General features: G+C 45.6%; 1 protein-coding gene across 9 annotated transcripts in view; it reads right to left on the bottom strand.

The window, feature by feature from the left end:
• SYNE2 (spectrin repeat containing nuclear envelope protein 2) overlaps positions 1–27,474 on the bottom strand; it is a 1,823,309-nt gene that overhangs the window by 247,888 nt on the left and 1,547,947 nt on the right. For all 9 annotated transcript variants that reach the window (XM_069207355.1, XM_069207357.1, XM_069207362.1 and 6 more), the window contains one exon: positions 14,317–14,551. In XM_069207355.1, the coding sequence (XP_069063456.1) occupies positions 14,317–14,551 (235 nt within the window). The remainder of the gene's footprint in view (positions 1–14,316; positions 14,552–27,474) is intronic.

The raw sequence follows: 27,474 nt of genomic DNA on the forward strand, positions 1-27,474 counted from the left end.
CTACTGATAATCTGGAGCCAGGGCTGGGGATGAAAGGATCCTTGTGCACTTCAAAGACCCTTTTTGAAGTCACCCCAACTTCAACTTTTTGGTAACAGTACTGGGTCTCTGACACCACCAAATCAGACACTTCCGGACCTGTGACTGGAATCTGTCAGAAGAACTGCTGTGCTGCTTAAAGGACTCATCTGATTGACTGCTGGACCTGGAAGGCCTACTTTTTGTGTTGCCCTGCTACTTACTGGACTCTGACTCTGCTTAAGGAGAGCTGGGCTCTGCCTTCTACTTTGAGACTGCTCCAAGGACTTGTTGGCTTACCTCCTGTTGCTTGAGTCAGGGATATCAAAGTCTCTACCCCTGCTCCTGTGCCTGCTTCACTGGAAGTGGACAGAGATGTTTGCATCACGGAAATCAACTGGGCATATGTGAATCCTGTAGGCGACCTGCGCTCCATCGAGGTCAGCCCAAACTTTGACTTTGCCCCAGTCCAGAGCAACCTAAAGTAATCCCTAGAGCACTATTTGCTTTTAAGCACTATTTCTATACTTATTCTTCTAAAATTCATATCTCGAATTATAGTTATTGGATTTTTGTTGCCTTGAGCTTGTTTTGTTCAAAATATAACAATCTATTTTTCTAAACCTGTGTGGAGTCTTTTTGCAGTGTTTTAATTGTGTTACTGTGTTTGTGTGTTGCACAAATTCTTTACATTGTCTCTTTAGATAAGCCTAAATGTTCTGTGCCAAGCTACGACAGGGGAGCACAGGATATCTTTTAGTATGAATCCAACTTACTCTGACTAGGATTGTGGTTCCTGCTTGTACAGGGTGCATACTCTGACAACCAGAAACCCAATTTCTAACACCAAGGCAATGAGCAGCCTAGGTATTTGTGCTCTTTCAGAACTAGTTCTGGGTTTAGCTTTCGTCCCTCCTGGTTTTGTGCTAAGCTGATTAGGGAGACAAAAGGCAGCTTCATCTATGTTGTTCCCTTATCTTTACCTGTGAAACACTAGATCTCCATTCAAGTTAATGAAGCTACAGGGTCCATGCTAACTGGGCAAGGGAAGAGAACACCTCACCTCTCCAAGGCCACAGTTTCTGTTCTGGGAGCAGTTTTCATATCTCTTGCACATTTGATTTGGGTAAAGTACGAGCTGGACAGTTGCTGGAGAACTAATGCAAATTAGCCTCCCGCAGCTGCAGGCAGGGCATAGGTAATTTTCTAAATGTTGCATTTCTCATATATTTACAAAAAGTCCAACTTCATAATTGGTTTGGATTTTTATTAAATATAAAAATAAAACATTGAATGGAGTTTGTAGCCAGTAAAGTCAAAGTTGTTATTTAAAGTGCATAATCTATAATTTGATTTTTCCTATGTATCAGTTACAGCCTGACCAGTGACAATGCCATTTTAGGCCTATTCACTGTGGGAACTTTCAATTCCTAATGTCACATGTGTTCTACTCCTACATATTATGCACCATACCTTGTGGACAGCAAGCTACACTTAGGAGTGACTTATGTAATATTTAAAATCAGATTTCCTACTTCTCAGAAGGGGGATTTTGACAGATCTGTGCAGAAGGGTTCAAGCTGCCCCTGCCAAGCTACAATATTAGGTCCGAAGCCATGTTTTCTTAGTCACACTACTGGATAGTACAATAAGTTCTGCAGTCCAGAGATTACATTTAACTTTTCTTGCCAATAGGTGTAGTTTCTACACAATATACTTTGTTAGTGACCCAGTTTGCAGTGTAAAAACCAACAATAAAAGTCATCAAAAATTGGTGTGACACTTCAAAAAGGGGCATTTTCCTACAACATTGTTTTTAACACTGCTGATCAATGGCCAATTAGAAACACACTGGGGACATGCTGGCTATCTGTGGTGTATTTATGTGTGTTGTTTGTGACATTTTAAAAATGTGTTCTAATATGTGCCCATCAGTGACACATTTATGGGTATTTATTTTGGCACACGGGCTATTCCTGTTTAATAATGGACACTATCCGTGTCAAATTTACTGACATTCTTTGTGATACGCTGACTAGTCCTGCATAATAGTGGCTCCCCAGCAACACGTGTGGGCATTCTTGATGGCTTAGAATCCTGAAATAAATAAACAAGTTACTTTTGGTAACACTCTTTCTGGTGAATACTATAACAGCAGGTTACTCACCTTGTGACTATCTCTAGGTGCCACCCTGGATCTGGAAAATCAAAAAGAAGTGCTAGTGTGTGCTGGCAGATTATCCTACGGGACTCCGTGCCAACGTTGTTACGCTCAGAAGGTGATAAATGGAGAAACATGTGAGATCCACCCATGCTTGCTGGTGTCAGTTTCCTTCATGAGTCTGTCCAGAACCTCAGGCACAGTGCCCACAGCAGATTGATAGAACCAGTGGGCAAATTCCTGAACTGGGACCTTTTTAGATGGAAAAGGAGACCATTCCACAAAATGCAGTGGTCCGGTCAGACAGAGTATCCACCAGAAAGAGCATTACCAAAGGTAAGTAACTTGTTTTTCTGATGACATTTCTAAAAACAGATGCCTCACTTTATGAATAGAGACCACAGCAGTACATTCCAAGCTAGTAGATCTGTTGAATAATTCAGACTACAAAAGTCCAGCAGAACTGAATAGACATGATGCCCATCCTGGCGGATCTGATTGTAAAGGCAGTAGTGGTTTGTGAATATGTAGCTGCTTGACACATCTCCAGGACAGGTACTCTGTGTGCCAGTGCAGTGGTAGCAGCCTTAGCTCTGGTGAAATGAGCTCTCAGACCTTCTGGAGGCTGCTTCTTAGCCAATTCATACAGATCTTAATACAGAGGGCTATCCACCATGAAAGGTCCACTTCTGCCCTGCCTTGTCATTCTTTGCATCATAGAACCTCACATAGAGCTCATAATTCATTGATGTTCTTTGTACAATAAATATAAAAGTTCAGTGCTCTTTTGGAGTCCAAGTAATGAAGTCTGTCTTCGTATTTTGTGGGATAAGGCTGAGAAAGAAGTTTAGAAAAGTGATGAGTGGTCCCATATGAAAGGGGTCACAGCCTTCACCAGGAACGCGGTTCTTATTCCTAACACTAGTTTGTCTGGGAAAAAGGTAGTATAAGGCAGCTGGACCGAGTGGGCCTAAAGCTCACTCACATGATGCGCTGATGTTACAGTGACCAGAAAGACCAGTTTCAAGAGATGTAAAGGACAACTGAGCATCAGCTCAAATGGGGTACACGTTTGGAAAGTGAGGAACAAATTCTAGTACCACTGAGCCATCACAAATGGCTTTGGTAGAAACACATGTTGCAAACTTTTAAGAACTTGAATCACAAAAGGTGATTTGAGTAAGGACAGCTAGTCTGCCAAATGCAAAGCATCATAGAGAGCTGTCAAGTAACCTTTAACAGTGCCAACTGCAAATCCTTGCATGGCCAAAGACAGAACAAACAAAACATTTGACATTTTGGAATGCACCAGGTTTGTCTGACAGGCACTGAGACACAGACTTAATCCAGCACCTGGCATACACTGACTTCATGGAAGAACATCTAGCTGGCTTAATTACATCAAAGACTTTGGAAGGGAGCTCAAAGGAAATCAGCTGTCGGCGCTCAATCTCCACACATGAAGATGCAGGTTATGCAGGCCCAGGGGCAGAACCCTTCACTGCTACTGAAACAGAGGATCACCCCAAAGTGGCAGTCTTATCAGAGGACAGATGCTCAAGCACAAAAGGTCTCGTTATTATACCCTTCTGGATTATACACTCCTGGCCCAATCTGGAGCTGCCAAGATGACCTGGCCCCAGGCGTTCCTGATTTTCTTAAAAACCTGGGACAGGAGAGGTATCAGTGAGAAGGCATGCAGGAGTCCCATGCTCCACTCTATGCAGAATTTGTCTGAGAGAGAGAACCTTTATGGGATCCCCAGTGCGCAAAAGTGTTGATTCTGAAAGTTTTCTGTGGTGGTGAAGAGATCAAGCCAGAGTACTCCCATACTAGAAGACACACTGCACCACCTCCAAGTGTAACTGCCATTCATTGTCCAGTATGCATCATCAGCTGATATTTAAAGATCGTGCCAAGTGGTGTACGATCAGGGAAATTCCCTGATGAGTCTACCAGTTCCAGAGGCACACAGCCCCCTGGCACAGGACCCTGGTACCCACAAGCTATGGTGCTGATGGTGGTGATATTGTCCATGAGAACCTGCACCAGTCTCCCTTTGATGATTGGCAATGAGGCCTTCAATGCAAAGCGAATCGCCCACAACTCAAGCAAACTGATGTGGAGGTATGTTTCAGTCAGACATCCTCTGATCTCTTTCTCTCAACGATGGCCTTCCCAAGCCGATAGTGACGCGTCTATCACCACCCTCAACTCTGGGTGGGGTAGGGAGAGGGGTCTGCCACTGGTCCAATTACAGTTGAACAGCTGCCACTGCAGATTATTTGCAGTCACCTCTGACACCTGGATGTAATCTGTCAGAATCACTGGTGTAGGCCCACTGAAATATAGATCCTGTAGCAGAGCCTGCATGTGCCGCCTGGCATTGTCAGCAAGCAGGATGGAGGAGGCTAGCAGGGGAAGAAGCCTCTAGCCATCATCACTGAGACCCAGGACAGCAGCTGAAACATCTGGATCATAGCCTGAGTGTTCTGGACTCATTCTAGAGGCCTGAAAGCACACCATATCCAATATGGCTGAGATGAAACTGACCTCTGCAAAGGAGTCCAGTGTGACTTCAACAGGTTGAATGAGAAACCCAGCGATGTCAAAAGGTTCACCGTCATCGGAAGGCGGTCTATGACTGATTGTGGTGAGTCCCCTTTCAACAGCCAGTTGTCGAGGTAGAGAAAGATTGTTTCCCCTGACCTCCAAAGATGGGCAATGACACCCCCATCACCAGAGGGTCACTGGTGAGCCAGAAAGGAAGCATGGCAAATTGCAAGAACTCATGGCCCATCTTGAACCACAGGTAGCTCCTGTGGACCTGCAAGACAGGGATGTGAAAATAGGTGTCCTGGGGGTTCAATTCCACCATTAAGTCCATGACAGACAGAACCTGGGCCAGAGTGAGAATCCTGAATTTGTCCTTTCAAATCAAGGTGATGAGAGGAAAAAATCTAAAATAGCGTTAAGACCTTCTTCCTTCTTTGGCACAAAGAAGTAGCGGGAATAACATTCAGTCTCCACTTCTGACGCCAGTACCCTCTGTGTCCTTTGGCCAAAAAAGCCTGCACCTCCTGGTGAAAAATGAGAGAAAGTCTTCCAGGAACTGTTCAGATCTGATATGCATTGCAGGCTGGCGGGTTAAAATGGAATGGCAGTGTACAGCCCCATTGGACAATCTGAAGAACCCATTTGTCAGATGTGATGCTCAGCCACCCCTGAAGGAAGTGGTTTAACTTGCCCCCTACCACATGTTTGTGTGCCACTAAGGATGCACTTAGGAGGTTTTTAAGTTTTTGTCAAAAGGGTCAGAGATTGGGATATATGTTGCCCATGATGACCTGGTTATCGTCTATTGGGCGTATGGTTAGACCTCGGCTGTGATGCCTATAGTGTGGGACTTGAGGCCTGGCACTGTCAATACAGCAAGCCTCTGACATATTCCCTGAAAGGGTGAACCTGTTGGTGTGAAAGCTGGACTGATGTTAAAAGACCAAAGAAGCCTGTTCTAACCTGGTTCCCTTTAAAATGCTCCAGGGCCAAGCCCACCTTCTCATTGAACAGGCAGGAACTGACCTCAGTAAGCACATTATCTTTAACCTCCATAGCAGGGACTTCATTAATTCTTACAGTGGTCTCCAACCTCTTCTATAGTAAGAGATACTAATATTCACTGAAAATCATCCCTAGCTACAAATATTATTGGTAATATAGCAGTGACCAGATCAGACACTAGTGGCTACTGTTGGACCTGGCCTTTTTTTGCAGGGTGTCCCCCACATTTTTGCATTTGGTTGCTCTTAATAGCATTAGGGTTATGTGCCCTTTTCCCTGCTAACAAGTGGTAAAGTGCTTGTGCTCTCTCTCTCAACCATGGTACATTTGACACCTCCTGAGTGATACATTTAATCTACTTGTAGGTCCTTAGTAAATGGTAATAACTGTACCCAGCACCTGCAAATTAAATGCTACTAGTAGGCCTGCAACACTCAATGTGTCACTCACCTTAATGAGCCATTTAAAACATGTTGCAGGCCTGCCACTGCAGCCTGTACTGCAGTTTTAAACTGCAATTTCAACCGGACAAGATAAACCTTTTTGTCAGTACTTAAACCTTCCTTTTTAATACATATAAATCACCCCTAATTTAGGCCATAAAGACTCACAGGACAGGGTGCACTGTATTTAAGAATTAGGAGAGGTGTAATAAAGTATTACATGTCCTTGAAGAGAAAAACTCCTAAAGTACTTGTTCACTGTTGTAAGGCCTATGACTCCCATTGACTAATAATGGGTTACCTTTAATAAGTGATCATTTTGGACTGGGAGCAGATACAGATACTGTTTAGATAGATATGCTTTTTATGCTCAAATAATTGTAATTTAAAACCCTCTTTAATGTTAGAGATGGATTTTTAGTTACAATTCTAAAAATGACACCTTTTTAAAAAGTTGGCATGTTCATGTCGTAACCATTTGTGCCTTCTGCCAGTATCCTGGGTCTCATGACTGTGAATGGCTTTGCAGTTGGGCTTTGTGTATTCCTCCAAGTGAGACAAAAGGGGACTAGGTTATAGCAGGATGGGCCCCCTGCCAAGATGGCTGGGGGCGGAGCTATTACCTGCCTCACTTACACTTCAAGGGGTGTGGCTCCAGCACACATAAAGGAACCTGACACTAGTATTTTTTCACCCCAGACTTCTAGGAGCCTAGGCAGGAGAAGTGAAGAGCTTTCCAGAACAAGATATTGGGGTAGTTTAGGGAATCCCCCCACATCAAAGGCTGGTACCAGGTATCAATACTGGAGCTTCAGAACACATCATTAACACACTCTGGACATGGCAGTGACTATGAACTCCTTGGCCTGGAAATCCAGCTTTTTCCGCTTGGAACTTTTTACCACCATCATCAACCAATTTACTGAGACTTTGACCCTGGCTCCCCATGTTCATCTGGGTGCAGGAGTCACAGGCCTTAAAGTTGTGCACTGAACCTAAACACCAGAGGCAGACTTCACAGGGCTCTGTAACAGAAAACTGTTTGTGGCAGTCCCAACAAGGTTTAAACCCTGTAGGTCTTGAGGGTGATGTCAAAGAATGAAGAAGGGAGGAGTGGGGGTCCAGATTCACCTCTAAAGGTCTGAAAAGAAAGGAAATTATGTCAGTGGTATGGGTGATGCTTCTACGCAGCTTAGTAGTAGTAGTAGGACGGCTTTCACCACTAACTGGATGACGTGAAGCTCCAACAGACTGCATTTGAGCTGAAGCTATTTTGGAGAGCAAAGGCATCTGATTTCTACCTCTCCTAAAGGGCCCCCATCCCAGACATGCTGCATCTGTCACTACCATAAGGTCTGGTTGGGGAAAGGAGAGTAGCCTGCCACAAGTCACCATTACCGCAAGTCTCTGAATGTTTCCTTTCAGATCTGGATCACAGAAGCCAGACTTCCTCGATGTCGAACCCAATGATAGTGAGATAGTGGCGTAGTGGAGATGCCATTTCTCGAGGCTCGAGTGGGTGCATTGCGGAAGAACAGCATAGGGAAGACTGCTGTACCCCTCCTCCCACGACCTTAGTTTCCTACAGGCAACTGGAGAATTTAACTCTTAGTGGGCAATCTGGAACCACGCTGTTTCCCATGGTGTGCAGCCCACTGTGGCGACTCGAGGAGGAACATCACACTGGTGCGAAAGGGCCTGATAAGGCCAGGACGAACAGCTGCAGCCAGCTGTGAAGGGATGTGATGCTCCACAGTGGCTACAAGATACTTTGGACCCCACCTGGACATCAAAGGCACTGGATAGACTGGTGCCAGCCTTAGGTCAGACTTGAAACAAGACCTGAAGCGTGGGTCCTACAGCAAGAGGTGGGAGCTGTACCTGAGCAGCCCATTGAGGCCTATCAGTATCACAGGGAGTCACACCTGCCTTACTTTCCCTTCTCCTCCCACTCCAGATCCTGATGGGGGTTCCCACGAGGAGCACTGAGCCCCATCAGTGGATGCTCATCTGGGCACTGTACTCGACGATATCCTGGGCCCAGCTCTTCTTTTGGGTGGCCTTTGTGTCCCTCCTGCAGTGTGAACCAAGATGGCCTGTCTGGTAAGGACTCCAGCTGATACTGGGAAATGGAGAAGCACCTGCATTATTCTCCTCAGGAGCCCGAGATGAGCTGAATCTGGGCCCCATTATGCAGGCACACTGGGGATCTTGGTACCAGGGTCTCCGGCTGGTGTCCCTCTCCTCACCCTGCACTGTGACCTGCTTCTTGGGGTGATCGCCATTGAAGACTGCACTAGGGAAACACTCAGAATAATTCAATGAAATATATTTGGAGACCAAGATTGATACTGACACACTGGAGGTGTCATTGCTACACGCCGACCACTGGAAACTCACTTAGAGGGTTGAGACTATGGAGCCTACTCTTTCTATGATGCACCCCACCCTCAAGGAGGTGTACTCCTAAATGCAGATTATGAAATCCAACATTTCGCACCTGCAATTGCGAGCAAAGAATGCTGAGGGGCACTCACGACGCAACAATGTTCAGTTTCTGGGCCTGCCTAAATGTGCTGAGGGTCTGAACATGGAGCTATTCTTGAAGCAGGAGCTGATTGGTACTGTGCTGGCAGGAAAGTCTCCTAAGCTGTTTTCTATCGAGAGAGCACATAGAGTACCAGGCAGATCCCCGTCACCCGGGGCTGCCCGAACACGCTTCCTGAACTATAGACACAGGGACTTGAGCCTACAAAACGTTTAAGGCAAAGGGGCCCTGGTGTTACAAAGGAGGCTCAATAACGGCATTCCCGGACTACACAGCGTAAGTGCAGCACACTGATGGGCATGAAATATGCTCTTCTCTTCCCCAAGAAACTGCTAGTACTGGAGGGAGACAAGTTGCACTTCTTTCAGACACTGGAGGAGGATCTAGGCGAAGGAAGGACCGGCTGGCGCGGGAGAGGGATTCCCCATTAAAACCTGAGATACCTGTGCCTGAGGAGACGGCATGTCCTAAGGCATCCATCTGGAACAACGCTGTCATCTGACCATGGTTCAGATGCTGAGACTGGCCCACTTTGGGAGGACTTGTCGGGTGAGGGGTGACAGGCCTGACCCTCATTTCTCGACTGGCCAATGATCATGCTTAATCCACCTGAACTCTAATGTGGTCATCAGTGTGGGGGCACAGGTATGCTACAGGATGACCGGGGTGGGGGGAGGTTAACATCAGGAGAGCAGGGAGCCTATTACCGTCACTGGGGCATGGCAGTCTAAGAAGCCTTATGGAGGGGAATTTCTACTCACTCACTACTTCTACTTATGCACTGGACATGTTTACACTAAGCATTTCTGTTTACTTTTATGTGTACTTGTTGATAGTTGGTGACTGGCAGTCGTGCAATTGTCCAGCATTGGGGTTCACATTGCCAAAGGTTTTTTCCCTCTATGTTTACGTCATGTGTTGTTAAGTGCATTACATTGTCTGAATTTGACCGGTGAGTGCCCTGGGCTCTCCACATGGTGCTCACAACACATGGCACATATGACCACTAGACCTGTGGGGATGGCCCCCACATACAACCTTCTGACTCGAAATGTGTGGAGCATGGTGACAACCAGAATGCAATGCATGGTTCAAGCTTTCTTTAAGCGCCACCACATTCACATTATATGTTACAGGACCGGTGCACTCAATCTCTCTGGAGGGTGCGGCGAGCCATAGGCTGGTGCAGCACTTCAGCCAACAGACAGAACACATGAAAGTATATGGCAAAAGGCGTTTAATGCACCCAACTGCAAGTGAATACTTGTTTTGCTCCCTGCTGCATGATGTGCACAACTGACTAGACCTGTTGCTTTGAGGTGATGGGCGATGTCACCGTGTCTCCCTCACAAACCTGCCTTGCACACACCATATCTGCCTGCTGCTACTAACATTGTGTTGGGGGTTTGAACGGGCCAAGATCCTGACCTAATGAATGCGCACAGAGGCACGCGAAGATGTGCCCTACTGAACTGCCATAGCCTCCCACATCACAAAATACTTTGGCACTAATGCAGGTTCCACCTCCACCAGGCATACCAAATGGGAGGTGCACAAGGTGGTGATTCAGTGCCATTGCATTAATACTGCCTGAGATGTGAAGCAGGCCCTGCACTGTGAACTAATGATGACAGAGCGTGAGTTATGCGCTGTTGAACTGGAGGTGCCGCTCAATCCTGAAGCAGCAGGCAAACAGCTGGGAATTAGGCACACCAGAGTAGAACTGGAGTTTTGTTTATCACACCTTGTTTATAAGCAGCATCTGGTGTTCCAACATGGAGAGGGAGAGTGGGCCGGCAAAATGCTTGTGTGGCTGTTGCATGGTGAACAGCAGCACTCCACGATTGGTGCCCTTTGTGTTACGGATAGGACACAGTGTAACACTCAAACAGATAATAGCTCCACCTTTATGGGTTACTATTGCAACTTATACGCGCTGCAGGTGGAGGCAACCAAGGAACAAATCAATGCCTTTCTGAGCGAAACCTCACTCGCCCGCCTCAGTCCGCTCTAGTGTGCTGAACTGGATGAACCCATATAAATGGAGGAAATAAGCGAGCCCAACCAGCACATAGCCAACAATTAAATGCTGGGCCTGGATGGCTTCCCTGTAGAATATTACACTACTTCAAATGCTCCCACCTCACACCTACTTAAGATGTACGAAGAGGTGGGTTCCCACAAGGAGTTGCTGAAGTACCTTAGAGAGGTACTGATGGACAAGTTACTTACCTTCCATAACACCTTATCTGGTAGAGACAATAGGTGGGTCTCTGAACTAAGATCACACCACAAAGTCCTGCAGAACCGAACAGGCAAAGTGCCCGCTCCTACGGACCTGACTGTCCATGCAGTAGTGTTTTGTAAATGTGTGCAGAGATGCCCACATTGCCGCCTGACAGATGTCCAGGATTGAAATTCCGTGTGCTAATGCAGTCGGAGCTTTAGCTCTGGTAGAATGAGTGTGCAAGCCCTCAGTGGGTTGCTTCTTAGCCAACGTGTAGCACATTTTAATGCAGAGTACAACCCATATGGAAATGGTTCTCTTCTGAACTGCCCCACCTTTCTTCATACCCAATAACCCACAAATAGTTGATCATCCACCTGGAACTCTTTAGTACGATCAGGGTAGAATCCCAACGCTCTTTATGGGTCCAAGTGACGGAGTCTCTCCTCTTTCTTAGAAGGATGTGAGGGTGCGTAAAAAGTAGGTAAGGTGATGGACTGGCCTAAATGGAAGGCATGAGCACCCTTGGCGGAAAGGAGGCCCTAGTGTGAAGCACCACAGCATAGATGGTAAGGCGACTTAGATGACAATGGCTGCAGCTCACTCACCCTGTGGACAGATGACATGGCCACCAGGAAGGCTGTTATCAAAGTGAGAAGCCTGAGAGGACAATTGTGGAAAGGCTTGAAAGGAGTGTATATCAGAAATGTCAAAACCAAATACAGATCCCATTGGGGCATAATGAATGGGGATGGAGGAAACATATGAGTAAGGCCTTTAAGGAATCTATGTGCAATAGGAGATTTAAACAAAGACTACTGATCAGGCAGCTGTAAGAAAGCAGATATTGCAGACAAATAACCTTTGAGAGTGTCCAAAGCAGAACCCTGCTGGGCCAATAAAAGTAGAAACAATAGAATGCCAAGAAAGGGTGGTCATTAGACCTGTCTGTGCACCAGCCAGTTCTCGAGATAGGGGAAGAATGAGACCCCTGATCTGCGCAGATGAACTGCGACCACTGCCATCACCTTGGTGAACATCCAAGGGGTGCTGGTAATGCCAAAGGGGAGCACGGTGAGCTAAGAGTGCTTGTGGCCTACAGTGAACCGCAAGCAACGTCTGTGGCAGGCAGCACAGAAATGTGGAAATAAACCTCCTGCAAGTCTAACACTACCATCCAGTCTTTTGGGTCCAGGGCAGACAAAACCTGAGCCAGGGTGAGCCTTTTGAACTGCTCCTTTTTGAGGAAGAGATTGAGGGACTGAAATTCTAGGCTAGAGTGGAAGCCCTTGTCCTTTTTGGGTATCAGAAAGTAACAGGAATAACAACCATGACCTACTTCTGGCACAGGGACCCCCTCTATGGCTTCTTGGCCGAGAGAGAGCAGTAACCTTCTCACGGAGAAGTGACGAGTGATCCTCCGTCATCTGATTGTAGGAGGGTGGCATGGATGGAGGGACAGTCTCGAAGGGGAGGGAGGGAGTAGCCCTTTTGGACTATCTGCAAAATCCACCTGTCTGACATGACTGACTGCAGGGGAGCAACTGATGGTGAATCCTGCCTCTGACCCGGTCCATGGTGGGGAATCGTCAGACTAGGAAGGTTTGGAGGCAGCTGCAGAAGGTGGGGTAGTGGAGTGGCTGGACTGCTGGCTCCCCGATCCACGGGGATGGTGGATCCCATGTCTCATCACAAGCAGCCGCTGTGCACCATGCATGGCAGGGTGGAAGCCCTTGTCCTTTTTGGGTATCAGAAAGTAACAGGAATAACAACCATGACCTACTTCTGGCACAGGGACCCCCTCTATGGCTTCTTGGCCGAGAGAGAGCAGTAACCTTCTCACGGAGAAGTGACGAGTGATCCTCCGTCATCTGATTGTAGGAGGGTGGCATGGATGGAGGGACAGTCTCAAAGGGGAGGGAGGGAGTAGCCCTTTTGGACTATCTGCAAAATCCACCTGTCTGACATGACTGACTGCAGGGGAGCAACTGATGGTGAATCCTGCCTCTGACCCGGTCCATGGTGGGGAATCGTCAGACTAGGAAGGTTTGGAGGCAGCTGCAGAAGGTGGGGTAGTGGAGTGGCTGGACTGCTGGCTCCCCGATCCACGGGGACGGTGGATCCCATGTCTCATCACAAGCAGCCGCTGTGCACCATGCATGGCAGGCTGGCTGGAGGGGAACAGATGTGGTGGAACGCCCCTTCCGTAGCCACGAAAGGGGCAAAAAGCAGACTGTGGGGGGTGTGGGGCATCCACAAGACCCAAGGACCTGGCCGTAGCACAAGAATCCTTGAAGCACTCGAGCGCTGAATCAGCTTTGTCTCTGAAGAGACAGGTGCCATCAAAGAGCATGTCCAAAAGGTTGGCTTCGACATCCCCAAAAAGCCAGAAGTCCTCAACCAGGAGTGGCATCTAAGGGCCACCGTTGATGCAATCGCTCTGCCCAGTGAGTCGGTTGTGTCCCGTCCACATCTTATTGCGAACTTTGCTATGTGAGTGTGAGATTTATATACCATTTGACTTGTTCACTGGTCTTCCATGTACAATTTCAAACACAGTAGAGTCCTGAGAATCTGATTGGAAGGGATTGAATATAAAGTGAAGAATGAAACTATATTTATGTTACTAAACGACAGGTCATGTGACTTTGTACAACCAGATTTTCTGACCTTGCTCTAATACATATAGATCTTCTTAGTCAAATTTTAGGGGGCTTTATGTTGAAAATCGCTTGTTTTAGCACCAATTTTTAAAACTCTTCTTGGGAAGCATGAGTCCTAAAATGCATTGGGGGGTTAGAACTTTTCAGGTACACAATAATTATTTTAATATGTCATTAGTGAACCTCGAGAATCTCTACAAAATGCGCCAGTTAACCCTCTTTTTTCCAAACATTTCTTTGTAGGGGACCTACACCACCCCACCCAAATCCACCTAAAAGAACGTTAGGGGAGGTAGGTACAATTTGAGGAGGCCATTTACACCTCAGGAGTTCATAAGCCACCAATGGCCAAAGGACGTACAAAGAAGTTGCTTTTGCTGTGCGTATAATAGCAATATTTTTCTGGAGAGAAATCCCTCACAAATGAAGCGAATGGGGTCTCATTATAAAAGCACCTAACAATATAATATTTTCCTTGACGCATTATCGTGGTGCACAGCACTTCACATTTTGAAAAAAAATTATCCCTTTGATTAAAAACGTCAAACGTCCAAACGGGCAATTTCATTTTAAAATTCTCAAGTGTCTGCGAGAACAACTCTACTTCGAACAGAAAGAACCAAAACAACTCGAACTGAAAAATGTTGATAGTCTGAACATGCATGCTGTTTAAAAGGACACTGTACTATACTCACCTTGATATCATGAATCAGCCTTTCCGTCTGGGAAAGACTGTAACATCCCTGATGTTTCACACTAGACACAAAGCTGTTTGTTGCAGCAATGCATTTTTCAAGCTCTTGCAGGGAAATGGTGTAGTGTTGCCACTGTCTCACAAGGCCATCCACAAGTCGTTTCCTTTGCTGGACCTCGCAAATTACATTATGCCACTTCTCCTCCAGTGCTGCGAGTTTTAGAATAAACTCAGCTCTAAAGAAAACAGATAATACTTTGTTACATATTCTGATATTTTTGCTGTTCTCTACAAGGAAACTAGCTATGGAGAGGTGATGCAGAAACAGTTTGTGGAGTTATTAGATAGCTGTCACTATCAATTTCGTTTACGTGATGTTAACCAAGACTGGATACGTAGACTGTATGTAAAAATCACAGATTCCGTCAGAGACACCAAAGACCTGGCAACCAAATATAAAAAGTTCTTAGAGTGAATACGTTTTGTATTTCAACCACAAAGTTATTACAAATTATGTATACTTTCATGCCAGTGCTTTGTCACTATCACAACTCAATAGAAACAGAAACCCACTTTACCTTAAGCTGGAGTCTTGTGGTACAAGTGAACAGAATACTCATTTTTTAGGCGTGAATTTTGCGATAGCTTTAGGTGTTTCACCAGATGGCTGTTTTTCCCCAAAAAACACATACACACTATACGTACAAAAGGAGGCTACATCCATTGTACTGTTAAATCGCTGTTCACATTTTTTTTGCGCACATCACGGCATACAGCAGAGGCAAAGTGTCCCTTGGCTCCATGAACGTCAATTCACCAGAATGTCAGGGGTAGCGAAGGTGACATCACACGCCATTTAACCTTTACTATCACCCACACACGTATGCTTACACATACACACCATCGCTCTCACATAAATACATTCTCTCCCACACACACACACACACACACCAAACATTTAAAATCATTTTATACTTACCTCGACTCCTAGGGAGGGCATTAATCCACCAAATTGTAATTCATTCTTTAGTACACTAACTGTGAATAATAAGAATTATTCACGGTTGGTGTAATAAAGAATTGACAAAAAACAAGGAAAGTGGAGCTGCCCTTGTGTGCCTTCCGCTGAATTTGCCACCCCTGAGGCCAGGGGTGGCAAAGGCAGTGCCAGGGGTCGCAAGGATAAAGCTAGGGGTCGCAGCTGCGACTTCTGGTGACCCCTAAATGGCAAACCTGGCAAATTCAGACGGCTTCACAGAAGAGTGAGGCAGAACAAATGTTGAGCGGCAGGGGGGTTCCAAGACCCTTACTGAACACAACAGCATCTCGTGAGCGAGAGTGCATGCTTTAGCGCATGCACTTGTAGGCTCGACCCAAAAAATAAACACACTAAAAAGGAACACTTTAAACCAGCTTTTGTCACTGAATAGAAAGGAACTGTTTTAGGTGGATGTGAACACTGTGCACAGACTTTGAGCAATTACTCAAAGCGAAGGAGCCATCCATGGTTGCCGAAATGTCACTTGAGCCTATTGCTGTGGAGCACAGACCCTGCACAGATTGACTTAATTTAATCAGTGCACGTCTGCTGCTTCAGACGCGATTCAGGTACTATTTTGTTCTGCCAGTGGAAATGTCACTTTGGACGCTTGTTTTCTACAGAGTTTACTTTGCACATGCCACAGAACACATGCTCCACGGAGACAAACTCTAATCAAAGTTGGGCACGTTTAAAACACTATGTCCACAGATCATGTGGGAATTTCCAAAATGATGTGGTATACAGATATGCAGCAGCAAACATGTTGCTCGAAGTCCCATGGCTTCCAGTCCACAACTTCACCATGCTGTTAAAGCTTATAAGAAGGCAGTTTTTACATTGAAAGCAGGTAAAATGCAAGAGCCGAGGGAAGTGCTGTAAACAACAATCTTTCGTAGACTCAGTTCCCTGAAGGCAATTTTAATAAATTTTAAAATAGCCTGGCGGACTGCATAGTCTGCTTTTTTTTTCAAGAGCATAGTGATGTCTATTTTTTTACAAAATAGACATACAGTGCTAGATCTTTTTATGCGCCGAGGGAATCAGCCTGTTGTTTCTCTCGTCCAATCCGTCGGTGAGATCGCACTCTTCCGGGTTGTCAGCCCTTTAACCCTTAAGTTGCTGGAACCTTATTTTCGGATCCCTTACGCTCGACAAAAAAAATGCATCATGATTGTCCCTTGCTCTGTAGTTGTCGTAGTTGCTGTGGAACTGTCGGTGTTCATTTGGTGTGGACTGCTTGATTTTGTTTTGTTTGTTAGTATGCTTTTATTGCTGATATTTAAGAAAACTGAACGCTATTTTTAGTATGCTCCCCAATTTTACCGTGCTCTTCATATTTAGTGACCTCTTTGTTGCTCAGGAACCATGGACATGGGCTAAGGTCATACAAATTAATTATGTTTGCCAAACTTGTGCACTGCCCCTACACTGAGAAAGTGCTATACTGGTACAGTAATGATAACACTATACAAATGTTTAGGGTGACCAGATGAATCTGTGCCCCAGGTGTAACAGTCTTGCAGTCTTGCTATGTACTATAACAATTGATTCATTCTGGATAGGAGAATATTAGACTAATTCAATTCAGTCAATCGCACTGACACAATTACTGGCAAAAGCAGGACTAGTGACATGTAGTCAGCAAGGGTGTAGATCGTGCATTAAAGTGTGAAATTGGCAACCCCCATTGTAACCGGGTCTCTGCTCTTTAACATGATGGAAAACTGGCCCAGTGTTCGGCAGTGAGAGAAAAATATTTAAAGGGTATTTTTTTTTAACTAACACTGCAGCACCCTGCCGCGTTGTTGCTTGCCCCCTCTCATCCACAAAAAAAACATTTATAAAGCCAATTGACTCTAACATATGCAAGAGCTTTTTGGCTTTGTCAATATTCTTTTAGCCGTGGCCGCAGAGCAGCATGGTTAAACTAAGGAAAATAAAAGCGCTATGACACGCTGGCTGTGTCATATCGCTTTTTCTTTCTTTACTTTCAGTTATGTTGCACGGGGGCCGCACTGCTGTGCAACATGAGTAAAACAACATTGACAAACCTAAAAGATATTGTATAGATGAGACCTATTGGCTTTGCCAATGCTTGAAGCCAAAATGGCTGCAGGGCATTCTTTTAAAAAACATTCTAACTCAGCCTGTGGTGGCCCTAGGACAATGTGCCCACCTTCAAAACAATCACCAGAACATGCTCTTTCTGTCTAGATCATACATGTGTCCCCACACTATGTTAGTGGAGATCCCAAAATAATAACACCCCCCACCATTCAGTGTCTTTTCAACCTCTCTCATGGCTGTTACATTTGTTTTACAGCTAAGAGCAATTTTTGTTTTAAGAGTCTTGTTTGTAATATCATTGCAGTAGGCATGCTAGCCCTAAAAATGTGTAATGCACCATGCCCTCTAGGGCCTAAATATATGGTTACACTACTTTACTTTTGGTCATTTTCTTTTCATGTGGTTATGTCCTCTAGGGGCTAACTATATAGTTACATGACCATGTTTCTTACAAATGCTATATTCATTGTGGTTTCCTCTAGGGGCTGTTCTTAGCATTACAGTCTAATGCCAAAAGTTTATTTCTGATAAAGGTTTTTAATTGGGTTTATATGATAATTGTATATGTTTTATTAATCTCTCCTTATTGCAATTATGACCATGATTCAGGCCAACTTAACATCCTGATTAAACTATGACTGTTTGAACACTCATGATATATTTGGGTGACCCTTCTAGTTTAATTCTCTCGTTACTACATGGCTGTCTTGTGTCTTTTGTTGAAGAACTGTGTTAGCCAGCCAGCAACTCTGATGGAGGGGTGGTGAAAGTGTTATTCTATTAGAATCAACATGGCATATTTAAATTAGGATGCTAAATGGCAACATTTTCATTTTTGGCTGCAGACAAAGTAAGACAGTAAATGGAAGTGCTTTAGTTATATGCAGGGCCACTGGAATTATGTGGCAGGAAAAGACCAAGTTATGAGGCAGGGTTGACCAATGTGTGTGGCAAGAAAAGTCCAGTCCTAAATTTACAATACCAATAGGTCTAACTCAAGCAAATGCAATACCCATTACATTGCAAATGCTTGTTTATTTTTGCTGCACTTCAGATGCCAAGTTAGGTGGCAGGTCTACTTTTTTAAGTTGCTGCTATGCAGTGTTTTATTTACATTCTAACATTGAGGTTCCCTGCAATTTGAGTGCTTGGTTAAGTGGTGGGATTTTATAGTCTCATTCACAATTAATAATACAGTACATGGCACAACTGAAATAGTTGTTAAAAACATCACTCGGGAAAAGTCCATATTAGTGATTTTTTATTGCAAGCATATGGTTGCCCAGTTAAGTGCCTGCATGTTTAAATTGTTCTTTTTTTTTAAGCCACATATTCTAATAAAAATAAAGTAATATTAACCACTGATTCAGTGTGCCAAGCCTATATGCCTTGGAAAGCCTGAGTTTAAATATGCCACAGTTGAGACTCCTCGGTTTTAAATTTCAGTTTATTTGTTTGATATTGTGCAGACAAGACAACACAAACAAAACACAAAACACACTATATAATTCATATATTACCTTTCTATAGTAGCACAATACCCACATATAAAAACAATTCAGTAAAACACTAACATGGCAATACATTTTTCATTAGTCTAACAACCTTCTATGGCCATTCTTTGGTACATAAAATGTGGTCAAAAAAGTATACAATCAATATAAAATTAAAAATACCGCTTCTAAAAAATGGCGGAGACCATTTTTCTAGCTGCTTAAATACAGTTTCTAAAAATGTTTCTATCCAATAAAATAATAGTTTTACATTTTAAGATAAAATTTAAAAGGTTGCAAACATCTCCAACCTTTAAAACTCTTAAAATGGGGAGTAGTAGACTTTTCTTTTCCGATACAAAAGTTCTACAAAAAACAATTAGATGATCCAGGGTTAACAGAAAGAGATTGCAAAAATGACCCAACAATGTATCCATTCTTAAATGACTAGGGATCATCCAATTTATTAAGGCAGACACCTGGCCAAGCCTGACCATCAGTGCCCACTTTCTAACTATAGGACTCTTAATATTACACCACCATAATCAGTAATTAGTAAATGTGACAACTTATTTCTTGTACCCACATCCTCTAAATCACAGTGTCTGGATTTGCCCTTGGCTACTCACTTTAATACATTCTTTCGTTGGCCGCTGGTATACACTGCCTATCAAAAGAAGGCGTAAGCCTGAGAATGTCCTTAATGTTCTTTAAATTTACTACCATGGTGCTGTCGTAGTGAGCTGTAAGTAGTCGTTATTCAACTGCCTTAACGAACCCCAGGCAGGCCCAACATTTAGGAATCCTTTGCTAACACTATATACTAAATTCGTCAAGGCCACCTCCAAACTCAGCACACTATTCACTGTACTTCTCAAGAGACTTAACCATCTTTTCCAAATATTCATTTATATTATTCTGAAGTGGTTAGTATCTTTCTGCAGGCATCACAGCCATTCAGTATAGAATCAATTTTAAACAATACACCTGCATACGATTGCACTCTTGGCTTCTATATGTCTATATGTGTTTTAAAGTTGAAATCGTATTTAAAGAGGGGGCCTCGGTATTTGTATCCCATAACAACTTCTAATTGAGCACCATTCAGCCACCATTTTAGATTTAAATTCTATATGATTCTCTTGGAAAAAAGCACTACGTTTGCTTTACAGCCATTTACTATCAACTCATTCTTGCTGCAGTGTTCTGCAAAAGTATCTAGTTGTCTTTGAAGTCCTACTGGGGTAAAATCTAATACAACTGTATGATCTGCATAATACAGTGAGGAAATAGTCTCTGCATCCATTTTCAGAGGAAAAGAGTGAACCTTGCTTAAGGCTATCAGTGCGTCCACTGCAAGAGTGACCATTGAGGAAATCCATGTGTACCTTGTTGAGCACACTCTCCTCTATTTCCCATTCCTCCAGTATGTGTAAAAGGTGTTTAGCAAAAATCATGCGTGGGATGTTCAACAGAGTAATCATTCAATAACTCTTAGTGGACTCCAGGAGCCTCTTTTTATAGAGTGGAACGCTTATACTTCCTTTCCACGATTCTGGAATATCATATCCACTTATTATTGCTAAATATACCGGAGTCAGTACATGTGCCCACAAACTAGGATTAAGCTTTATTATATCCGGTGATATCCCATCTGCCCCTTTAGCTTTTCAACGTATTTATTATCTCCTCAACACTTCTTAATGTGGGAATTAAGAGGTACTGCTACGGAACAATTATGTCCCTCCTTTGCTTTATCAAACACTTTGTCATTTCTGCGTAGCATTTCTCTTTTGATATAACTTGGTAATATATTTAACCCACACTTCTTCAGTAACAAGGGTAGCCACTACTTTATGCAACGTTCCTAAAGAGTTAACTACTGAATCCCAAAACCCTTTAGTTCTCCATGTATGGAGAGCTGTTATTACCCATGTCCAAGCAGCATCTTTTTCCCTTCAGCAATTATTTTTGGTCTATATTCCTTCCTGTATTGTTTGATTAGGGCCTCTGTATTGGCATAACCCCCTTTATAGGCCTTTTGCATCTTCTTATTTATCCCACACTTTGCCCACTCCTTAAGAAAAAATAGTTTGCCCTTACAACCACATCCATTAGTAAGGGCCATTGATGTAGTGTCTGTAAAAGAGAATATCAATTTGTCAGATTCTTTCAAAAATATCTTGTAGCTGTAAGCTGACTGTAGGAAGTTGGCTCTGTATGTGCTATTCCAAAGTAAGGAATAGCATGCACAGAGTCCAAGGGTTTCCCTTAGAGGTAAAGTAGTGGTAAAAAGAGATAATACTAATGCTCTATTTTGTGGTAGTGTGGTCGAGCAGTAGGCTTATCCAAGGAGTAGTGTTAAGCACTTGTTGTACATACACATAGACAATAAATGAGGTACACACACTCAGAGGCAAATCCAGCCAATAGGTTTTGTTATAGAAAAATATCTTTTCTTAGTTTATTTTAAGAACCACAGGTTCAAATTTTACATGTAATAGCTCTTTTGAAAGGTATTGCAGGTAAGTACTCTAGGAACTTTGAATCATTACTTTAGCATGTATACTTTTTACATAAAACACAATCAGCTGTTTTAAAAGTGGACACAGTGCAATTTTCACAGTTCCTGGGGGAGGTAAGTTATTGTTAGTTTCAACAGGTAAGTAAGGCACTTACAGGTTTCAGTTTTTGGTCCAAGGTAGCCCACCGTTGGGGGTTCAGGGCAACCCCAAAGTTATCACACCAGCAGCTCAGGGCCGGTCAGGTGCAAAGGTCAAAGAGGTGCCCAAAACGCATAGGCTATAATGGAGAGAAGGGGGTGCCCCGGTTCCAGTCTGCCAGCAGGTAAGTACCCGTGTCTTCGGAGGGCAGACCAGGGGGGTTTTGTAGGGCACCGGGAGGGACACAAAGTAGCACAGAAAGTACACCCTCAGCAGCGCGGGGGCGGCCGGGTGCAGTGTGCAAACATGCGTCGGGTTTCCTTCAGGTTTCAATGGGAGACCAAGGGGTCTCTTCAGCGATGCAGGCAGGCAAGGGGGGGGCTCCTCGGGGTAGCCACCACCTGGGCAAGGGAGAGGGCCTCCTGGGGGTCACTCCTGCACAGAAGTTCCGTTTCTTTAGGGGCTGGGGGCTGCGGGTGCAGGGTCTTTTCCAGCCGTCGGGAAATGGAGTTCGGACAGTCGCGGTCAGGGGGAGCCTGGGGATTCCCTCTGCAGGCGTCGCTGTGGGGGCTCAGGGGGGGACAACTTTGGTTACTCACAGTCGTAGAGTCGCCGGAGGGTCCTCCCTGAGTTGGTTGTTCTCCACCAGTCGAGTCGGGGTCGCCGGGTGCAGTGTTGCAAGTCTCACGCTTCTTGCGGGGAGTTGCAGGGGTCTTTAAATCTGCTCCTTGTAACAAAGTTGCAGTTCTTTTGGAGCAGTGCCGCTGTCCTCGGGAGTTTCTTGTCTTTTTCGAAGCAGGGCAGTCCTCAGAGGATTCAGAGGTCGCTGGTCCCTTGGAAAGCGTCGCTGGAGCAGGTTTCTTTGGAAGGCAGGAGACAGGCCGATAAGTCTGGGGCCAAGGCAGTTGGTGTCTTCTGTTCTTCCTCTGCAGGGGTTTGTCCGCTCGGCAGTCCTTCTTCTTGTAGTTGCAGAAATCTAATTTCTAGGTTCAGGGAGAGCCCTTAAATACTAAATTTAAGGGCGTGTTTAGGTCTGGGGGGTTAGTAGCCAATGGCTACTAGCCCTGAGGGTGGGTACACCCTCTTTGTGCCTCCTCCCAAGGGGAGGGGGTCACATCCCTAATCCTATTGGGGGAATCCTCCATCTGCAAGATGGAGGATTTCTAAAAGTTAGAGTCACCTCAGCTCAGGACACCTTAGGGGCTGTCCTGACTGGCCAGTGACTCCTCCTTGTTATTCTCATTATTTTCTCCGGCTTTGCCGCCAAAAGTGGGGGCCGGAGGGGGCGGGCAACTCCACTAGCTGGAGTGTCCTGCGGTGCTGTGACAAAGGGGAGAGCCTTTGAGGCTCACCGCCAGGTGTTACAGCTCCTGCCTGGGGGAGGTGTTAGCATCTCCACCCAGTGCAGGCTTTGTTACTGGCCTCAGAGTGACAAAGGCACTCTCCCCATGGGGCCAGCAACATGTCTCTAGTGTGGCAGGCTGCTGGAACCAGTCAGCCTACACAGATAGTCGGTTAAGTTTCAGGGGGCACCTCTAAGGTGCCCTCTGTGGTGTATTTTACAATAAAATGTACACTGGCATCAGTGTGCATTTATTGTGCTGAGAAGTTTGATACCAAACTTCCCAGTTTTCAGTGTAGCCATTATGGTGCTGTGGAGTTCGTGTAAAACAGACTCCCAGACCATTTACTCTTATGGCTACCCTGCACTTACAATGTCTAAGGTTTTGCTTAGACACTGTAGGGGCACAGTGCTCATGCACTGGTACCCTCACCTATGGTATAGTGCACCTTGCCTTAGGGCTGTAAGGCCTGCTAGAGGGGTGTCTTACCTATACTGCATAGGCAGTGAGAGGTTGGCATGGCACCCTGAGGGGAGTGCCATGTCGACTTACTCATTTTGTTCTGACTAGCACACACAAGCTGGTAAGCAGTGTGTCTGTGCTGAGTGAGGGGTCTCTAGGGTGGCATAATACATGCTGCAGCCCTTAGAGACCTTCCCTGGCATCAGGGCCCTTGGTACCAGAGGTACCAGTTACAAGGGACTTATCTGGATGCCAGGGTGTGCCAATTGTGGAATCAAAAGTACAGGTTAGGGAAAGAACACTGGTGCTGGGGCCTGGTTAGCAGGCCTCAGCACACTTTCAATTCAAAACATAGCACCAGCAAAGGCAAAAAGTCAGGGGGTAACCATGCCAAGGAGGCATTTCCTTACACAACCCCCCCCCAAACGAAAGAGGATGAGACTAACCTTTCCCAAGAGAGTCTTCATTGTCTAAGTGGAAGAACCTGGAAAGGCCATCTGCATTGGCATGGGCAGTCCCAGGTCTGTGTTCCACTATAAAGTCCATTCCCTGTAGGGAGATGGACCACCTCAACAGTTTTGGATTTTCACCTTTCATTTGCATCAGCTATCTGAGAGGTCTGTGGTCAGTCTGAACTAGGAAGTGAGTACCAAAGAGGTATGGTCTCAGCTTCTTCAGGGACCAAACCACAGCAAAGGCCTCCCTCTCAATGGCACTCCAACGCTGCTCCCTGGGGAGTAACCTCCTGCTAATGAAAGCAACAGGCTGGTCAAGGCCATCATCATTTGTTTGGGACAAAACTGCCCCTATCCCATGTTCAGAGGCATCTGTTTGCACAATGAATTGCTTGGAGTAATCTGGAGCTTTTAAAACTGGTGCTGTGCACATAGCTTGCTTCAGGGTGTCAAAGGCCTGTTGGCATTCTACAGTCCAGTTTACTTTCTTGGGCATTTTCTTGGAGGTGAGTTCTGTGAGGGCTGTCACAATGGATCCATATCCCTTCACAAACCTCCTATAGTACCCAGTCAAGCCAAAGAATGCCCTGACTTGAGTCTGGGTTTTTGGAGCTGCCCAGTCTAGAATAGTCTGGATCTTAGGCTGGAGTGGCTGAACTTGGCCTCCACCTACAAGGTGTCCCAAGTAAACCACAGTTCCCTGCCCTATCTGGCATTTGGATGCCTTGATAGAGAGGCCTGCAGATTGCAGAGCCTTCAAAACCTTCTTCAGGTGGACCAGGTGATCCTGCCAGGTGGAGCTGAAGACAGCAATATCATCAAGATAAGCTGCACTAAAGGATTCCAACCCAGCAAGAACTTGATTCACCAACCTTTGGAAGGTGGCAGGGGCATTCTTTAAACCAAAGGGCATAACAGTGAACTGATAATGCCCATCAGGTGTGGAGAATGCTGTCTTTTCTTTTGCTCCAGGGGCCATTTTGATTTGCCAGTACCCTGCTGTTAAGTCAAAGGTACTTAAGAATTTGGCAGCCCCTAATTTGTCTATGAGCTCATCAGCTCTAGGAATGGGATGAGCATCTGTCTTGGTGACAGAGTTGAGACCTCTGTAGTCCACACAAAACCTCATCTCTCTCTTTCCTTCTTTGGTGTGAGGTTTGGGGACTAAGACCACTGGGCTAGCCCAGGGGCTATCAGAGTACTCAATTACTCCCAATTCCAGCATCTTGTGGACTTCCACCTTGATGCTTTCCTTAACTTGGTCAGACTGTCTAAATATTTTGTTTTTGACAGGCATGCTGTCTCCTGTGTCCACATCATGGGTACACAGGTGTGTCTGACCAGGGGTTAGGGAAAAGAGTTCAGCAAACTGCTGCAGGACCTTCCTACAGTCAGACTGCTGTTGGCTAGAGAGGGTGTCTGAGTAGATCACTCCATCCACTGAGCCATCTTTAGGGTCTGATGAGAGGAGATCAGGGAGAGGTTCACTCTCAGCTTCCTGGTCCTCATCTGTTACCATCAACAGATTTACATCAGCCCTGTCATGGAAGAGCTTAAGGCGGTTCACATGGATCACCCTCTTGGGGCTCCTGCTTGTGCCCAGGTCCACCAGGTAGGTGACCTGACTCTTCCTTTCTAGTACTGGGTAAGGGCCACTCCACTTGTCCTGGAGTGCCCTGGGAGCCACAGGCTCCAGAACCCAGACTTTCTGCCCTGGTTGAAATTCAACCAGTGCAGCCTTTTGGCCATACCACAACTTCTGGAGTTGTTGGCTGGCCTCAAGGTTTTTACTTGCCTTTTCCATGTACTCTGCCATCCTTGAGCGAAGGCCAAGTACATAGTCCACTATGTCTTGTTTAGGCTCATGAAGAGGTCTCTCCCAGCCTTCTTTTACAAGAGCAAGTGGTCCCCTTACAGGGTGGCCAAACAGAAGTTCAAAGGGTGAGAATCCTACTCCCTTCTGAGGCACCTCTCTGTAAGCGAAAAGCAGACATGGCAGGAGGACATCCCATCTCCTTTTGAGTTTTTCTGGGAGCCCCATGATCATGCCCTTTAATGTCTTGTTGAATCTCTCAACAAGGCCATTAGTTTGTGGATGATATGGTGTAGTGAACTTATAAGTCACTCCACACTCATTCCACATGTGTTTTAGGTATGCTGACATGAAGTTGGTAACTCTGTCAGACACCACCTCCTTAGGGAAGCCCACTCTGGTAAAGATACCAATGAGGGCCTTGGCTACTGCAGGGGCAGTAGTCGACCTAAGGGGAATAGCTTCAGGATACCTAGTAGCATGATCCACTACTACTGGATATACATATTTCCTGAGGCTGTGGGAGGTTCTAGTGGACCAACTATGTCCACACCCACTCTTTCAAAGGGGACCCCCACCACTGGAAGTGGAATGAGGGGGGCCTTTGGGTGCCCACCTGTCTTACCACTGGCTTGACAGGTGGGGCAGGAGAGGCAAAACTCCTTAACCTTCTGGGACATATTGGGCCAGTAGAAGTGGTTGACTAACCTCTCCCACGTCTTGGTTTGTCCCAAATGCCCAGCAAGGGGAATATCATGGGCTAAGGTCAGGATAAACTCTCTGAAACTCTGAGGCACTACCACTCTCCTAGTGGCACCAGGTTTGGGATCTCTTGCCTCAGTGTACAGGAGTCCATCTTCCCAATAGACCCTATGTGTTCCATTTTTCTTGCCTTTGGACTCTTCAGCAGCTTGCTGCCTAAGGCCTTCAAGAGAGGGACAGGTTTCTTGTCCCTTACACAACTCTTCCCTTGAGGGTCCCCCTGGGCCCAAGAGCTCAACCTGATAAGGTTCCAGCTCCATAGGCTCAGTTCCCTCAGAGGGCAGAACTTCTTCCTGAGAAGAGAGGTTCTCTTTTTGGTGTTGTGTTGCAGCTGGTTTCCCAGCTGACTTTCCTTTCCTCTTGGTAGGCTGGGCCATTTTTCCAGACTCCAGCTCTACTTTTTCACCCTGTGCCTTGCACTGTGCCCTAGTCTTGACACATACCAGTTCAGGGATACCCAGCATGGCTGCATGGGTTTTCAGTTCTACCTCAGCCCATGCTGAGGACTCCAGGTCGTTTCCAAGCAAACAGTCTACTGGGATATTTGAGGAGACCACCACGTGTTTCAGGCCATTCACCCCTCCCCACTCTAAAGTTACCATTGCCATGGGATGTACTTTAGTCTGATTGTCAGCATTGGTGACTGGATAGGTTTGTCCAGTCAGGTATTGGCCAGGGGAAACCAGTTTCTCTGTCACCATGGTGACACTGGCACCTGTATCCCTCAGGCCCTCTACACTTGTCCCATTAATTAAGAGCTGCTGCCTGTATTTTTGCATGTTAGGGGGCCAGGCAGCCAGTGTGGCTAAATCCACCCCACCCTCAGAGACTAATGTAGCTTCAGTGTGACACCTGATTTGCTCTGGGCACACTGTTGATCCCACTTGGAGACTGGCCATTCCAGTTTTAGCTGGATGGGAGTTAGAAGTGGTATCTTTCTTGGGACAGGCCTTGTCTCCAGTTTGGAGTCCAGACTGACCACAGTTACGACACCAGGCCTTTTTGGGATCAAAGTTTTTACCCTTGTACCCAGAATTGTTTTGTGAAGAGGCTCTGGGC

The sequence above is a fragment of the Pleurodeles waltl genome, chromosome 9, assembly GCF_031143425.1.
Source record: "Pleurodeles waltl isolate 20211129_DDA chromosome 9, aPleWal1.hap1.20221129, whole genome shotgun sequence".
Lineage (NCBI taxonomy): Eukaryota > Metazoa > Chordata > Amphibia > Caudata > Salamandridae > Pleurodeles > Pleurodeles waltl.